This window comes from Microtus ochrogaster, unplaced genomic scaffold (genome assembly GCF_000317375.1).
Source record: "Microtus ochrogaster isolate Prairie Vole_2 unplaced genomic scaffold, MicOch1.0 UNK70, whole genome shotgun sequence".
In the NCBI taxonomy this organism is placed as follows: Eukaryota; Metazoa; Chordata; class Mammalia; order Rodentia; family Cricetidae; genus Microtus; species Microtus ochrogaster.
Window position 1 is genome coordinate 1737741 of NW_004949168.1, and position 17945 is coordinate 1755685.

Genomic DNA, 17945 nt, shown 5'->3' on the forward strand with positions numbered 1-17945 from the left:
AAAAAAAAAAAAAAAAAAGAATTGTTTTCAACTTCAAGACTACTTATCTAGCACTAATGACAGCTAACATCCCCAAAGTATCACGCATGTATGTTATTTTTTATTTTCAGAATGAATATATTTTACAAGAATTAGGGCTAGGACAGAGGTGTAGAATTCTGCCCAAGGTCACACCTTGGTAAGTGTTGGAAAAGAATTCGTATCTGCCCGCGTAAAAAAAAAAAAGCCTCAGACAGAGCCTGGTCAGGGATTGCGTAATGATTGGCTTATACTGGATCTAGGGAACAGGAGTGACATTGACTGGGAAGGGGAGTGGGGAAGCGTCCAATTTTGGGAAGGGTTGGCTCCGCGGGCCTCTGCCAACAGGAGCTGAAGTATGACCTTTAGTCCAAACCCTCTGCTGAGATCAGACAGCTATTCGGCTCTTTCTCACGTGTGTTATAAATCCACGGAGAGAAAAAGTGGAGTAGAATGGGAGTTTCAGGGCGGCCCAAGACCCCCTTTGTGGCAGAAGTTAAGGTTCAAGTCTGGAGACAAGGTCGGGGGTATGAGTAGTGAGTGAGTGCTTACAGGAGAGCCGGCAGTAAAAGTCAACAAGGGCACCCGGTGGAGCTATTTGGCTTTGGGAAGGGACACAAAATGAGACAAGGGCAAAGACTAGGAGAACTGAGGGATTCCCTTCAGGTGACGAGACTGGGACTCTGAGATTCCTGCAGTAACTGAACTGTCACTGGGCCTCTAATGTCCCAGTTTTGGAGGGAGAGGAACGACCTCTCTGCGAGCCGTTCAGGATTCATTACCTGCCGGGTGGTTGTATAGCGGCCTCAATTTCTCTGGCAGCAACAACTCCACTTTATCCATGAATCGGTGGTAGGAGGCCCGCAGGCCTCGGGCGCCGGCAGCTGCCATCTCGGCGGCGTCGGTCAGGATCGACAGCAGTTAGGTAGGAGCGACGCTGCGTCCTCGTTCCGGGCTGACAACGAAGGGCGGCTCCGTCACACTCTCTCCACAGCGCTAAGGGTCCGCCTCTGCCCGAAGGCGCCCTTCCCCCGGCTCTGGCAGCCCGGGGTCAAGCACCTAGACTCCGCGCCGGGAGAAGGTTGAGGGGGCGGAGCTTCAGCAAAAGCCCGCCCCAGCCCGCCTCCTGCGAGAGGGCGGGGGAGACGGAGGAGGAGTCATGGCAACAGGTGCTAAAGAGGTCGACGTGCCCCGGTTGCTCGCGCGAGGAGGGCGAGGCGCTTGCGTAGGCCGAGCGGTCCGCTCTAATTGGCCGGCCTCGTGGAGCGGAAGGGGCGGGACCAGACGCCCACCTGCTTCCGGCTCTAGAGGCCATGTTGGAGAGGGGAAACTGAAGCCGCTTCTTAGTGTCGTCCCTCACTTTGATTTAGAAGGCTGTAGTTAAAATAAGCTTTCTGGGCTTTCGTAGCCCACCTAAAGATGACTCCGCATACCTGTCTTGCTTCCTTTATTTGCTTTTTTTTTTCGAGATGGTGTCTTACTATATAATCCAGGCTGGTCTGGATCTCGCCATCGTCCAGCCTCAGCCTCCCGAGTGCTGGGATTGCATGCATGAGTCATCACGCCCGGCTTCTTCCTTCGAGCCGAGAGGCCAACTTCAGCGGCTTCCGTCATTCCTCTTTTATCCATAGACAATTAAGGAGTGGGCTAGAGCGGCCTGAAGCTACGCTCCTAGGGTGAGGGCAATGGTGACGCACGCCGGCTTCTGTCGCGGGTGGGCGTCATCTCGCGAGAAGGGCCTGGAGGGGCGTGGTCTAGGCAGGAGAGGGCGGAGCTCGCAGCCGCCTCCGCCTCCGGCGGCAGGGGGGTCGAGGGAGGGGACTGTTGCTGCTCTCTAGATGTTCTGGGTAGTCTGAGGAGAGAGAGTATGAGGCGAGCTGTGGCCCGGGTGCCGCTGGGCTCCGGGGGAGAAGGCGCGGCCGTGGCCGCCGCCGCCGCCATCTAAGTCGCGGCGCCAGCGAGGCCCGGCGCGCGCATGGTGCTGGTGCCGCTTGGGTGTTGATCGGCCTGTCCCCTCCCTCTTTTCCCTTCCCCACCCCCCGCGGTGGTGGTCTCCCCTTTCCACCCCAGCCCCGGCAGAGCCATGTCTCGGAGTGGCTCCTGCCCGCACCTGTTGTGGGACGTGAGGAAAAGGTCCCTTGGGCTGGAAGACCCGTCCCGGCTGAGGAGCCGCTACCTGGGTGAGCGGGGGCCCCGGGGCGGTGGCGCTGAGGTCGCCGCCCAGAGGTGGGGGAGGGGGCGCCGCCGGGGCTGTTGGCGGTAGGACAGTGCCTCGGCCAGGGCGCCCCGAAGGCTGGTTGTCAAGTGGGGTGTCGGCGAACCGCTCCAGCACCTCCTCCGGCTAAGTCTCCTTTGCAAGCTGCCAGGCGCGGCTCAGGATGGGCTTCCCTCGGGAGAGCCGGGCCGTGGGGAGTGGGCACTGGCCTGGGAAGGTGTTGGGGTCGCTTGTGCGCTGAGACTCCGGCGAAGACTTGCTGAACCTTACGGAGATGCCACGTTGAGAGCAAAAGTTGGCGCTTTTGCTCTTCTCTGGAGCTGTCGCCGCTCGACCAAAGAGATCAGGTTGTTCACCTTCTTCGGCTTCCGCAGGGGGTTGGATATCCCCCCCCCCCCGAGACGCTGTTGACCACCCTCGGGGACTTCACACCCCTAACACCCCCTAGCTGAGTCCAAACCTAGGCAAGACCCGGGAGCCTTCCCCACCTCCGCGCTTTCCCGGGTCCACTCTGCTGTCAGTCCTGTGGACCTCTTTTAGGTGGTGTAGGGTTTCACGTTCCTATTCCCACCCCTGGAAAACACACTTGGCATTTTCGGTTTCTTAGTTAAGCTTTCTAAAAACAATCTTCAGCACCGAGGGCGCCGTATTTCACGTCGTTCGTTTTGTACCATAAGTTTTGTGAGTGTGCTGGGTTACTAAGCCCGAGTCAACTGAAAAGTCCTGTTTCTTCAGAGTGCCCCCTCCCCCAGCTCTGCCATTTCATTGCCAGGTAAAGGGATTTGTTGCTGTCATCTGTTTTTCACTACAACAAAAATAGAAGGAAATGAAATCTCAGTACAGCCAATACTATTGGTTGTAAATTATTTAAAAGTAGTTTAGGTGTACATTTTTAAGTTCTTTTCTTATGAATATGTTTTCATTGTAAAAATTCAAATACGAAGAAGCAGAGATCCCCAAGATCGCTCCCATTTCAATTTCATGCCACTGCCCTTAAAATAATGCTTGTTTCTTGATTGTTTTTTTCTAGATAATTTTTCTTAAAAGTTCATATATAAATAAAGGTGTATATCTGCGCATACTCTGTATGTGTGAGAAAACCGAATGCATGGTGCTATAAGCATTGGTTTTCCTCATACTTTTCTTCACTACATTTTGAGATCCTTTCAGACTTAAAGATTGCGTAAAACATTACATAGTACTTTATTAAGGACTTTAATATTCTAAACATTTTTTTTTTTGCCTATTTAAGTTTTTCTTTTTTGAAACAGTGGGCTCCCTAGGCTAGCCTTAACTTTTATCTCAGCCTACTGATACCTGGGATTACAGTGTGTGTATGTGCGTGATATGCGTGTACCTGACCTTGTCCCTTTTTCTTTAAATATGTGTTCACTGTCACAACTATGTGCAAACATCATTTACATATGTTGCAGTAATTACCAAGAGTGCTTGTTTTTAATATTTGTAAAACCCTTTAAAAGTCCTTGACCTAAAAAAGGTGTGCAAATTTATTTTAAAATTTAATTTGTCAAAGAACAGAGTTTTACTTTAATAAAGCAAATGCTAACAATTTGTGTGAGTGAATTTATAATTTGGTCTTTTATTTCAATTAGTTGGGCAGTTTTAAGTGTTTAGTTTTGTATTTTTAGTATTTCTGATTGAGTTCAGCTATGTATGATAAAGTTGAAGAAGCTACAGTTGCAGTGCTTTCAAGATGTCTCTGCAGGTTATTAGGCGCTTGCCACAAAGCCTTGAGTTTGATCCCCAGGACCTCACACGTTGCAAAGAAAGAACTGACTACTCCTGAGCGTTGCCCCTTCCCACAACAAGTGAGCAAAATGTATTCAAAAGTTAAAAACTGACAGATATATTCTGTTCTCCAGTGGAGATGGGATTTGTGTTAGGGGCAGCTAGATTGAAATTTAAGACTCCACTGATTATTAGGAAGCCTGAGTCACAAACTCTCCAATAGCTTAGTGCACATGTAGGAAGCTCTTTATCTCAGACAGTCTATGTGTATAACTGGGGGAGGAGAGGTGGACTTTGAGACAGTGTTACACTGTAGCCCAGCCTGTCCTCTAACTCTTGATCCTCCTGCCTCACTCTCCTACATTCTGGGCTTACTGGCCTATGCCACCATGTTTAGCTTTAAGTGACTTAAGTTTAACAATGATGCATACCTTATGTTAATACTTTGAAAGATTTTTAGCTGGGTTAGTTGGAGAACCCCTTTAATCTCAGCACGTCCAAGGTAAGAGGGGAAGGATCAGGTGTTCAAGGCCGTCTTTGAAATAGAAACTACAATCAATCTAATTAATACCCCTCACCTAAAGTTTCTCGGTGTGTGCATGAGGGCATGTGGGGGTGGTGGATAGCCCTTTTAAAGTGCTCTTATAATACCTTCCCCTTTTTCTTGAGGAAGGAGGTTTGCTGAGAGATATTAAGTGAAACTCTATCTCAAAAAGGGGTGGGGGGCTTTTAAATCCCAAGTCCAAAGAACTTAGAAAGTATATTGATTTCTTAAAGATGTGAAGTTTTGAACATTGTAATTATTTAGGGTATTGAAGTTTGCATTTTATCCTAATAGGTTTTCATTATTTGTATTCTTAATAATAAATTACTGCCAAGTAACATTAAAACTGTAATGCTAGCTGGCTATAGTGGCAGAGGCAGGCAGATCTCTATGAGTTCAAGGCCAGCCTGGGCTACAAGAGCTGTTTCCAGGACAGGCTCCAAAGCTACAGAGAAACCCAGTCTCGAAACCAAAAACAAAAACAAACAAACAAAAAAAAAAACCCTGTTAACTTTTATAGTGGTTTGACACTAAAGAAACAGAACACAAAGTTTCCACTAACTTCCTCAGGAGCTAAGCAAGGTGAAAAAACTGCTACAGAGTAATCTAAAGGCAAAATTGTAAAAATAGCCACTTTTATAGATAATGGCCCTTAGGTATTCAAAGAACAGTAACTTCCTACACCAGGCAAACTGAAATGAAGATTGCTATCTTCACTGCCTGATCTTAAGTGCTTGAAGAAGGGATTGGGTTGTAGCTCAGCTGATAGAGTGCTTGCCTAGCATGCAGAAGCCCTGGGTTCCATTCCTTGCACCACATAACTGGGTGTGGAGGTGTCATTTTGTAATCCTAGCACTCTGGAGGTGGAGGCAGGAGAATAAAGAGCTCAAGGCCAGCCTGGAATTCATGAGACCCTTTCTAAAAATAAAAACAATTTAAAAACATTTAGCTAGCTATGGTGGCATATGCCTCTAGCACTTTGGGAGTTAGAGCAGGAGGATTAAGGAGTTTCAGGCCAGCTTGATCTACAATAGACACCCTATTTAAAAAAAAAAAAAAAGGACAGGATGGAGTAGATTGGAGAGATAGATGGTTCAATGCTTGCTGTATAAGCAAAGGCCCAAATTTGGGTCCCAGCACCTCTAAAAAGCTGGGGTAGGGGATGAAGACAGGTTTGCAGGCAGTCATATCAACCTACTAAACAGAGCTGCAGCTTCAGGAAGTGATCCTGTCTCAAGGGGATAAAGGGAGAGAGATAGAGAGCTCTTTATCCCCTCTGGTGCACCCATACATACAGATAGGCATATAAGTATATACTACATACACAAGTCAGGTATGGTGTTTACACTTTTAATCCCAACATTTGGAAGACTGCAGTAGGATTGACTATAAGTTCCAGGACAGCCTGGCCTCTATAGAAAGTTCCATGGTAGTCTGGAATGGAATGAGACCCCATCTGATAAAAACCAAAATTGACCCAGTAAGATACCTGGAGGAGTAAAGGTACTTGTTGTCAAGCCTTGACATCCTGAGTTCGATTCCAGGAACTGACACAGTAAGAGAGAACTGCCTCCCAAAGTTGTCTCTGACCTGCACACATCCCTCACCCCGAATATAATGTGGGGTTTGTTTGTTTCTTTTCAAAGATGCTTTTCTAAACTGTTAATGGGAGCGAGAGGCAGCAGGGGACTGTTTAAGGCCAGCTTGAGGTACATAGAGAAAATACAAAGAAAGCTAAGACTCAACATTTCACCCAAAATTCTTTTTAAAACACTGGTGAGAGTTTACAGAGAAGCTATAAATAGTGAAATTTCACTTACACCTTGGAAAGAACAAGGTGGGTTTTATTTTTAATTAGTATTTGTAGACACAAGCCCTCACTTCTTGGGTAAATAAGTGAGATTGCAATGTTGTATAATGTGTTTAGCTTTATTGTTCATCATGATTGCACCGAACGACAATCCCACTTGGTGTATGGGCTCCAGGTGTCCTTGTCTGCCTTAGTTACTCTTCCTACCTTTAGCCTTTTTTTTTTTTAAGATTTATTTTATGCCCATGAATGTTTTTCCTGTATGTGTGTGTATGTTCACCACATTTGTGCCTGGTGATTTGGAGGTAAGAAGAGAGTGTATAGAACTGGAGTTAAGGATAGCTGTGAATCACCATGTAGGTGCTGGGAATGAAATCTAGCTCTTCTGCAAAAGCAACAAATGCTCTTAACTGCTGAGCCATCTCTTCAGCCTTTTGGAAGGAGGTGTATAGAAGTATATTGCTTTAGTTTGTATTTCTCTAATGGCTAAGGATATTAAATATCCTTTTGTTTTCTTTTATATCCATGCACATTGGTTAAATGTGAAGATTACCTTTTAAATATACATTTTTACATACATGTATATGTATCTGACTGTTTTGGTACAAGTCCTTAACCAAATAGATTAAAATTTTTATTATATTTTATTTTATTTTTGAGACATTCTCACTATATGTAACTGTGGTTGGCCTGAAACTTAGTATGAGTGCCAAGCTGACCTCAGATTCACTGAGTCCCACCTGCTTGTAGACAGAAGTTTCTGTCCTGCCTGGTCCTACAACTCTTCAGTCCCAAATAAAAGCATGGGCTTATATTAATTATAAACTGTTTGGTCTATTGCTCAGGTTTATTACTAACTAGCTCTTTTTCTTAAAATTTATTATGTATACAATATTCTATCTGCATGTATGCCTAAAGAGGGCACCAAACCTCATTACAGATGGTTGTAAGCCACCATGTGGTTGCTGGGAATTGAACTCAGGACCTTCGGAAGAGCAGGCAATGCTCTTAACCACTGAGCCATCTCTCCAGCCTCCCTAACTAGCTCTTATAACTTAAATTAACCCATAATTCTTACCTATGTTTAGCCACATGGCTTGGTACCTTTTCTCGGTGAGGCATTCTTATCTTGCTTCCTCTGCCTCTGGCTTGTGGCTTTGTCACTACCTTTCTTCTTCCCCAAATTCTCCTAGTCTGGTTGCCCCACCTATACTTCCTGCCTGGTCACTGACCAATCAGTGTTTTATTAAATTAATACAGGTGACAAATTTTTACAGTGTACAAGAGCATTATTCCACAGCACCTGCCTTCTCCTGAGTATTAAAGTCAAATAGGTTTTTAAAAATACATATTTTCCCCATTTGTCTTGTGTTTTTTCCCTATTACTTTTAAATTTTATTTATTTATTTTTTTAAGACAGCATCTCCCCCCTTAATTAGACCAGGCTGATCTGGAAATATTTTGAAATGCTGAGGTTATAGGTGTATTGCCACCCATGCCTAGTAGTGTCTTTTTCTTAAATCCTCCCTCCCTTTTTACCTCTCCTGACCTCTCCCTGTCCCCCTTCTTTCTGTTCTCTTTCCTTCCCCTGCCCCTCTTTCTTATATCCCCTCTTGCCCTACTTCTCCCTATACTCTTCTGTTCTCTACCTGCCCCCCCCCCTTATTTCTTGAGACAGGGCCTCATGTAATCCAAAGTTACTTTGAATTAGCTTTATATCCAAGGATGGTCTTGAACTATTTACACATCTGTCTTTTAACAATGTTTACCGAACGTTGTTCTTAACAGTATTTGCAGTTAATAGTTTTTGAAACTTTTGTGTTCTGTTTAAGAATCTTTACATAATTCAAGGTCACAAATTTTTTGCTGTTTTCTTACCCCTTTTAGGTTTTCTGTTTTCTCTCTTACATTTACACTAAGAACAATTTAGAGCTTATTTTTATGTGTGCTGTGAGGTGGATCAAGTTTCATTTCTTTGTTTATGAATGTAAAATTGATCTACCACTCTTTCTGAAAAGATTTTCCCTTTTGTTGAAAATCAATTAACCAAATATGTACAGGTCAATTTCCCTACCACATTCATTGATTAAAGTTTCTGTCTCTGTGTCAGTACTTTATTGTTTTAATGGCTTTAGTGTGTGATAGGAGATGAATGGGCTGGAGGATGGAATGAAAGGGCCGTTTGCAGCTGCCTGCTTCCATGGCACCTTTTGGGAAATAAAGCATAGTTCCTATTACCTTGCTGTGAAGAGGAACCATGATCATCTGGTTGGAAGCAGACAGGCATGGCACTGTAGCTGTAGCTGAGAGCTTCACATCCTGATTCCTGGGCAGTAGGCAGAGAGAGAGGGAGGGAGGGAAGTGGAGAGTAGAGGAGAGTGGAGAGAAGACTGTGCCTGGTGTGGGCTTTTTAAACCTCAAGGTCCTCCCACAGTGACTTACTTCCTTCACAAGGCCATATCCATTTCAACAAGGCCACACCTCTTAATCAGACCAAACACTTCTACTTCCTGATGACTAAACATTAAAATATATCAGCATATGGAGGCTATTGTCATTCAAACCGCCATCATAACTATGTCAGGTTCCTCTGGTAAAAGTGGCATGTTCTTTGGCCCATAAGATCTTTTCTGGTGCAAAAAGTGGTCCCACTTGGATGCATGAATATTAACACAGTGATATCCTCTGTACAATAGCCTGGTTGATGATCTATAAATTTACAAAAGGTTTAGTTAGAGTTGATAATACTTGTGTGGATAACAGGAGCTTCTCTTGTACAGGCAAGGCCGAGACCATCTTTAGTAAAGGGGAAAATCCCATTTTGCAGTCCCAAGAGGACAATCTGAACCCAGAAGGAGAAAAGAAGGTGGCAAACCTAAAGACATAAGATGTAGAGGAATATCTCTCACCTTGATGAGGATTATACCTATATCCCAGTAACATCTGTCTGGGGTATATTTGCTTACAGACCCTTGATGTAAAGCCTGCCTGCTTTCTGAGGTCTGACTTTGGCATTCTCATTCTCAGAAGATCTCTATCTACATACATCCCTCACCGCCCTCATGTGACTGCTGCAGACTACCATTGCTGAGCCTGTCTGCTTTCTTGATAGCTAATTCAGAAAGTATAATTTTCCTTTTTCTCCTCTTTCATCTCCTGGCAGCTGCTGCAATCTCCAGCTTGCTTGCCCCATTTTTATTTCTCAAACTCCAGTACAATTGTCTTTCATTTTTCTTCTGTCAGTGTAAGACAAAGCTCTAACTCAAAGGGTAAAATGTTTATTTTGGGCCAAATATAAGTGACTGTCCTGGGAACACAGATTCAAGTTGCCCTGAATAACATGTTCCAATGTAGATGTTCCAGTATAGAAGCAGTTATATGAACTCTGGAAATAAATTAAAGGAGTCAAAAGTCAGAACATTTTCCAAATTCACTGATAGGAACGAAAGGTGGATGGGTCATTGCAAAGGGAGAAACTGTAGGTATTGGATGTTATCCGATAACATTACTAGCTCTGGGGTTGCTGGAAACTAGTAGTTTGTTAAGTTTGTACATTCCAAAGGTTTTGCCTGATAGCTGCAAGGATGTAGATCAGACAGAGGTAGGCATTGAGTTCCTGAAAAGGGGATAAAGTCATCATCTGACCTCAATCTGAACACCAAGGCATAGACCTGCATAGGCATAGACCTATTCATCAGTCAGTAATTTCATTCAATTTGGGTTTTTGAATTGATCTGACATCCTTTTAGATTGTTAAGTTTCAGTGAGTTTTAGGCCGTTGTTCATAGATGTTAGTTTATAGTATTTAAATGTACTTAGTTCTGATACTAGAATGATGTTGGCTCCTTGAGTGGGATATGTTCTAGTTTTCTGAATTTATATAAGGTTGAAAGTACTTTGTCCTTTAATCATTGAAGCCATCTGGGTCTGGATTTTTTTTTTTAAGTTTCAAAAAGCTTTATATTTTAAGAAAATAATTGACTCATATGCAGGTATAAGAAATAATAGAACATTTGGTACTGGAGAGATGACTCAGTGGTCGAAGGTGCTGATGGCTCTTTCAGAGGACCCAGCTTCAGTTCCGTACACCCACATGGTGACTCACACCATCTCTAACAACAGTTGGAGAGGATTTAATGCCTTCTTCTGGCCTCTGCTGGCACCAGACAGACATTCAACCAAAATACCAATTTTTAAAAATTTTTAAAGTTAAATAATAGAAAGCTGTATACCATATACCTTTCAACCAGAACCCCAATGGTAACTTCTTTTTGAAATATAATAACCAGGAAACTGACAGAGAATTCACATTCCTTATTTATGTTTTTATAATGTTACATGGATTCATTTATATGTGTACAGTGTAGTATAGTATTTCTTTTGATAAATTAATGTTAATTTTAGCTCACTAATGGATTAATGTGGTTAAAATATAAAATTCTGTCACAAGTATCTTTTGTGCTACCCTTTTTATTCCCTTTCGTCATCATGGTAACCCCGACAACTGCAATTCTGACTTTTAAAAATAGGAAAATAGCAGGCAGTGATGACACACGCCTTTAATCCCAGCACTCAGGAGGCAGAGGTAGGCGGATCTTTGTGAGTTTGAGGCCAGCCTGGTCTACAGAGCTAGTGCCAGGACAGGTTCCAAAGCTACACAGAGAAACCCTGTCTAGAGGAAAAAGATTTCTTTTTGTTTTGGCTTTGTGGTAAGCATGTTGATTAATTTTTTAAGAAGCTGCCATGCTCTTTTGCAGTGACATTTACTATTCACATCAGCCACATATTGGTGATGCCATTTCTTCATATCCTCTCCAGTATTTGAAGATGTCATTGTTTTAACCATTTTGATAGGTATATAGCAGTGTCTCTCTTGTTGCTTTTGATTGGTATTTCCCTAGTGACTCATAAAGTTCTATGTCTTTTCATATACATATGTGCCTTCAGTATATTTTTTAGTGAAGTGTTTGAGTATATTTTCCTTATTTTCTAGTTGGATTACTATTTTTTTCAAATGTTGAGCCCCCCCCCCAAAAAAAATTTCACAGGTTTATTTATAGGTGCTGCAAAGTTGAACTGTTGAAACTTGTTCACTGAAATAAGCTGATTTCTATTTAATCCTTTATATCTCACATTTGTATTAAAATTTCACATACAAAAGAAAATGGAAAGAATCTGCTAATAATTGATTTCTGTTCCCTATTTTTTCTACTCACAATCAAATATCTAGGTATGTTTTACCCCATGAGGGTGGATCTAATACTGATAACAAGAAGAAAAGGGAAGCCGGGCGGTGGTGGCACACGCCTTTAATCCCAGCACTCGGGAGGCAGAGGCAGGTGGATCTCTGTGAGTTCGAGACCAGCCTGGTCTACAAGAGCTAGTTCCAGGACAGGCTCCAAAAATCACAGAGAAACCCTGTCTCAAAAGACCAAAAAAAAAGCCGGGCGGTGGTGGCACACGCCTTTAATCCCAGCACTTGGGAGGCAGAGGCAGGTGGATCTCTGTGAGTTCGAGACCAACCTGGTCTACAAGAGCTAGTTCCAGGACAGGCTCCAAAGCCACAGAGAAACCCTGTCTCAAAAAAACAAAAAAACAAAAATAAATAAATAAATAAATAAATAAAAAAGAAGAAAAGGGAAAAAATTTCAATCTGTAAAATTTTTTATTGCAGTGAATTTTTTCCCCCTTAACAGTGTTTTGCCTTTATATATGTATGTGCATTGTGTACATATGTGGTGCCTCTGCAGGCCAGAAAAGGAAGCTGGTTTCCCTGGGACTAGAGTTATAGATGGTCATAAACTATCATGGAGGTGCTAGGAACCAAACTTTGGCCCTTTGGAAGGATAAGAGATCTTAATGACTGAGACATCTCTCCAGCCTGAGTGGATTCTTTTTTGAAAATATAAATTTTATGACCAGGCATGGTAGCACACAGCTTTAATACCAGCACTTGGGAGGCAGAGGCAGGAAGATCTCTGTCAGTTTGAGGCCCTCTTGAGTCAGAGCTAAACAGTGAGACCCTATCTCAAAAAAGAAAGAGAGAAAGAAAAAAATATATGTGTGATGTGTGTATGAGCAATGGCATGTGTACAGAAATCAAAGGACAGTTTTCAGCAGTCAGTTCTTGTCTTTTGCCTGTTAGGTTTCAGGATTGAAGTCAGGTTATTAATCTTGGCATTTAGTGCTTTTACCAGCAAAGCTATTTCCCAACCCCCACAATAGATTCTCAAACACATTCTTGATATATGCAATGCACTAGATGCTATCTTTAGTTACATTTGTCTTGAACAGCATGACAAGTTGATGACTTTAAAGAGGCTAGTGAGATAGGCCTCGATTGCTTCCTGCAAAGTACTGGTGGTTGTGTGTTGGAAATATAGTTGTGTTTTGAAGTTCTGGGCAATTTTTTTATCCTGGAGCTTTGGACTTAGAAACTTCTGGTGGCACCTAGTTTTACAGAATACTGTCTTAGGCCTGAAATGATGAGGTTTACTTACTCTTGCTGTAGAGAGCATTGTTCCCTGTGTGCTTTGGCTCTGGTGGGTTTGTAAGCTGTCTGCTTTGTGTACACCATGATATAAACCTTATTTATCTACTTTGTTTGGAGCAAGAACCAGACCTGACCGTAGTGTTAGAGAACAGCAGCAGCAACCTCGGAGTTGAATTTTTAAAATACTTTATGTGATTTAGATACTTGTCCCGGTTACATACACCTTCCCACTCCTCCTTTTTTCCCCCCTTTGTTGTATATCTTTTATTGTCCTAGGGGCTTTCGTGGTGCAAAGGTTTTTAACTTTAGGATTTCCAATTTATCATTGTTTTTCCTTTTATGGATTGTGCTTTGGTATTATGTCATAGAGAACCCATCCCTATTAGTGATCATGAAAGTTTTTATTACTGAGTTTTCTCTAAAATTTTACAGTTTTGTTCGTAAGTCTAGGTTTCATCGAGTTAATTTTGCATGCAGTCTAAAGTTTAATTAAAAATTAATTTTTGTTTTATGGGTACCACTTACTAAAATAATTGAAAAGATTGTTTTTCCTTTATGAAATGTGTCTAATTCTTAAATTTTGGCTTTGTTTGTTCTCCTGTCCCTCTGAGAATATAATAATGTCTTATTTCTGTAGTCACACAGTGTGCTTTAACATCAAGATTTAGTAAGTTCTTTTTTCTTCAAAATCATTTCTTAGTACTGTCTAGGCTTTAGGCCTTTCCACGTGACTTTTAGAATAAGCTTATCCATGTGTCAGATACATTGCTGAATTTTGACAGTGGTTGGACTTGAAGATGAATTTGGGAAGAATGTAGCATGAATAATTAAAAACCTAGAGACAGATATTGTAGTTCAAGCTGAAAGATCAGAGAAGCAAAGCAGTCAATCACTAGAGAGTTCTTACCTCTACAGAATCTTCAGATTGAAAAAGAGAGTGAGTTCCTGTCTCACACTGCCTTACATTCCTCTTTAGTGCTGGTATTAAAGGTGTGCACCATCACCGCCTGGCCTCCATGGCTGACTAGTGTGGCTAGCTTTGCACTCTGATCTCCAGGCAAGCTTTATTTGTTAGATCATAAACAAAATATCACTATAGAAGAACTGATACCTTTATTACTCTGAGTCTTTTACTACATGAATATGATGTGCCGCTCCATTTATGTAGGACTTTGATATTTTTTAATCACCATTTTGTAATTATCAAGTTATCGATCTCATTATGGGAGTTTTTAAAATTTTATGCGTAAAAGTTTAGTTTTTGTGATACAGTTGTGAATCGTGTCATGTTTACATTCAGTTTTCACATGTTCATAGTTCAAATAAAAATGTAATTCTATACCTGGGCATGTGGCTTAGGTGTATAATCTTCACACTTAGAAGGCAGAGACAAGTAGGATCAGGAGTTTAAAGTTATTCTTGGCTATGTAGAGAGTTCAAAGCCACTCTGGGCTACAGGAAACCCTTCCTCCAATATAAATCCAGGCAAAACAACAACAGCAAAATAACTACTTTTGCTGCTCTGTAGACTTTGACTTTGCTCAACCCACATATTAGTATTCAGGGAGTTTTTAAAGTATTTCTCAAGATTTTGTATACAGATATTATCCTTTCCCTATAGGAAAGCTTCCCTATACAATCTGATTTTTAAGTATTTTTCTTGTGGGCTGGAATGATGGCTCAGCAGTTAATATCACATGTTGTTCTTCCAGAGGACCTAGGTTTAATTTCTAGTACCCACTTGACAGCTCATAACCATCTGTAACTCCAATCCTAGTGGATCCAACAGCATTTTTGACTTCCTTGAACACTGTACTTATAAACATGTAGGCAGAACACCCATACACATAAAAAGGTTAAAAAATTTGAAATCTTGTCTTACGTATCGCATAGGCTAGAACTTGTAGTACTGCTTTAATAGTGGTGAAAGTGAACATCTGCCTCTTTTCTGATTGTAGGCAGAAAGCTCTCAGGCTTTTACTATTAAATATAGTATAAACTATAGTATTTTCTTGTTTTTTTTAATAGGCATTCTTCATTAGTTTGAAATTTCCTTCCACGCTAGGCTTACTGAAAGTGTTTACAGTGTATGGATTTCATCACAGAAGCAGAACCACTGGTGTCCTACTTCGCTTTTTGTTGCTGTGATAACATAGGCTTTATTTGGCTTAAGTCACTGCTCTAGAGGAAGTGGGACCTGGGAGAGTGGAGGCGATAAATGAGGTCTACTAAAATCTCGTGCCAGAGCCAACTCTATTCAGAACTTCAGACAGTTTATACTCTGAGGGTTAAGAAAAAGGTAAAACTCTCTTGAGTTCAAGCTGTATACAATCACAAAGACAAAATGGCAAAACATTTTCATAGAGGCATATAAAGGATAGTTTAAACATGTAATTGAATACCAACAGCAAGTGGTAATGACTAATCTGAAGTAAACTCAACTCTATCTGCTATTCCAAGAACAATTGCATGTTTTGAAGAAACTGAAGTCATGAGACTCTTACCATTTTCTTGGAGTGTTCTCACAAGCACTCAGAATTCTCCTCACACAACTCCATTCCTAGACTGTGTTCTGATAGGCTTAGGTTGTAATCTGTCATAAAGAGAAGCCGAGAAGGAACTGAAGTAGAGACTATGGAGAAATCCTCAGCTGCTTTCATAGATAGCCAGGCCACCTGCTCAGGGGTTTCTTCACCCACAGTGAGTTGGACTGTACCACATCAATCATTAATCACAAAAATGCTCCATAGATATGCCCACAGGTGACGAAAGGTAACTAGCACAGCTGGTACGTATTACACACAAAGATGGGTTTGGCCCTTATCCTTGTGGGAACTCATTAAAGAGCTTTGGTGAAATTGTTTTCTTTGTGTCTGACTGTGGGACTTGACATCTATAGGGAAAGGCAGTTGGAAAGAAAAGGTACTGTAAAGTAGAAGGAAGCAAGAACAAGTTTGAACTTATAAGCACAAACTAGATCTTGTGAAGACATAGGCTGCCAGGTCTAACTAGATTGGAGCATCTCATGAATGTGTACATTCCATAGGAAAAGCACATGTCCTTTGCTATTAACTTAAATGTACAGTTAGCCCAGTGTTTGAAGAAACTGAAGGATGCTGCATAGGAAAGTAGTACAGTTACAAAGCTAGTTATGCCATTCCATCAAGGTGAGGCAGCAGCCAGCTTCATTTGTGAGCTATGTGAGCACCTGCTCCCACCTTCTGTAGACATAATCCAATCTTGATGGTGTTTCACTTCATCTTTCCAAATTTTATATAAATGTGACTGTCTATCATGTCTAATGATAGAATTCATTCCTAAAATGAATTCTGGGAAATATGGTTGAGATAAAGCAGTTCAAAGTAACTGTACATTCCCTCTTGCTTGTTGAATGGAAAGTTTGTGATAGAACCGGGAGGATGTTTTTATCCACCCATTAAAGATAAACGATTTATGCCCTCTCCCACTGGTACTTTCTCTTTGCCTAAACTATGGTTGTCAGTGAACTTTTGCACAAGACTTTTCGCTAGTTGTGCTAATTACTCCATGTCTCTGTGATAAAATACCCTGACACCAGGGAGAAGGGATTGAGTGGTACGGTTACAAGGTACAGTCCATCAAAGCAAGGAGGTTTGTAGTGGCAGGGGCTAGAGGCATCTGGAGTATGCTGTATGCACCATCAAGAAGCAGAGGGAGATGAATGCTTGAACAGTCTAGGACCAAAGCCCAGGGAATGGTATCACTCTTCCAGGGCTAGAGAAATGACTTGCTGGTTAAGGGCATTTACTCTTCCAGAGGACCTGCATTTGGTTCCAAGTATCCATGTTAGGTGGCACATGAAAGCCTGTATCTCCAGCTCCACAGGGATTTGACATCCTCTTCTGGCCTCCATGGGCATCTGCATACATAAAATGCATGTGTGCGCCATTTATTGTGAGTTCTAGGACATTGTGAGTTCTAGGACAGCAGGGAGAGACCCTGTCTCAAAAATATATAAACAAAAATCTATAAAAGAGAAACATTTAAAAAGACTGATTTGTCTGGGCAGTGGCAGCACACACCTTTAATCACAGCACTTGGGAGGCAGAGGCTGGCAGATCTCTGTGAGCTTGAGGCCAACCTGGTCTACAGAATGAGTTCCAGGACAGCTAAGGCTATACAGAGTTACCCTTTCTTGAAAAAAACAAACAAATGAGCAAACAACAAAAAAGAGTGAGTCTTCCCACCTCAACTAACTTACTTAACATAATCACTTAAGACAGTGATTTTTAACTCTTGGGGGTTGCATATCAGATATTCTACATATCAAATAATTTGCATTACAGTTCGTAACAAGCAAAATTACAGTTATGAAGTAGCAACAAAATAATTGTATGTTCGGGGGTCACCACAACATAAGCTATATTAAGGGTTGCAGCATTAGGAACACTGGTCTTAGGACATTCTCACAGGCCAGCATAGTCAAGATGATCTCATAGATGTACCTGGAGGCTTATCTCTGAGGTGATTCCAGTTTTGTCAAGTGATAGATCATTTCCCTAGGGTTTTTTCCTCTGTCTATGGCTTTTGATTTGATGAGGAAGTGAGTGGAATTCCAGTCCTTTGTCTTATTAAGTTCATACTCTCTCATCTCATGCTTCCTGCCCTGCTTTCACAGCATCCTAAGAACTCAGTGGGAGCTCATGAAAAAGAGCTGGTGTGTCAGTGTAGTGGGGCAGTGTGTGTGTCTCACATATATGCTGCTCCTGTAGCCTTAGCCTTCTCAAAGTTTTCATTTTACACACATCAGTGACATTCACCTCTTTGTCCTTTGTGGTTTCAGACTCAAAACAGTTTTGTGTCTCATCACTCCTTGAAAAGATTTACCAAATCTTTAGTTCTTTAGTTCTTCTGATTATTGAAAAGATGTCATGGTCATGAAAGTCAAAGAAGATTGTTTCTGAAGGAGATAGCAATTAGTTGGAGCAAATATTGATACATAATCATGGGAAATTTGCTGTGACAAGATGCTCTAACTTCACTGGTCTGTGATTTCTTTTTTTTTTTTTTTTTTTTTGGTTTTTCGAGACAGGGTTTCTCTGTGGTTTTGGAGCCTGTCCTGGAACTATCTCTTGTA

General features: G+C 41.8%; 2 protein-coding genes across 6 annotated transcripts in view; one reads left to right on the forward strand and one right to left on the reverse strand.

Annotated features, from left to right (window-relative positions):
• Positions 1-1120, reverse strand: part of Mpc2 (mitochondrial pyruvate carrier 2) — a 15928-nt gene extending 14808 nt beyond the window's left edge. The window contains exon 1 of the mRNA XM_005370102.2: positions 801-1120. Within this exon, the coding sequence (XP_005370159.1) occupies positions 801-909 (109 nt within the window). The 5' untranslated portion in view covers positions 910-1120. The remainder of the gene's footprint in view (positions 1-800) is intronic.
• Positions 1121-1351: 231 nt separating this feature from the next.
• Dcaf6 (DDB1 and CUL4 associated factor 6) overlaps positions 1352-17945 on the forward strand; it is a 118007-nt gene continuing 101413 nt past the window's right edge. For 4 of the 5 annotated variants that reach the window (XM_026777519.1, XM_013354809.2, XM_013354807.2 and 1 more), the window contains exon 1: positions 1827-2198. In XM_026777519.1, coding sequence (XP_026633320.1) covers positions 2102-2198 — 97 coding nt within the window. In that variant the 5' untranslated portion in view covers positions 1827-2101. Of the gene's footprint in view, positions 1695-1826; positions 2199-17945 lie in introns of those variants that run through there. The other variant, XM_013354808.2, reaches the window with a different exon arrangement.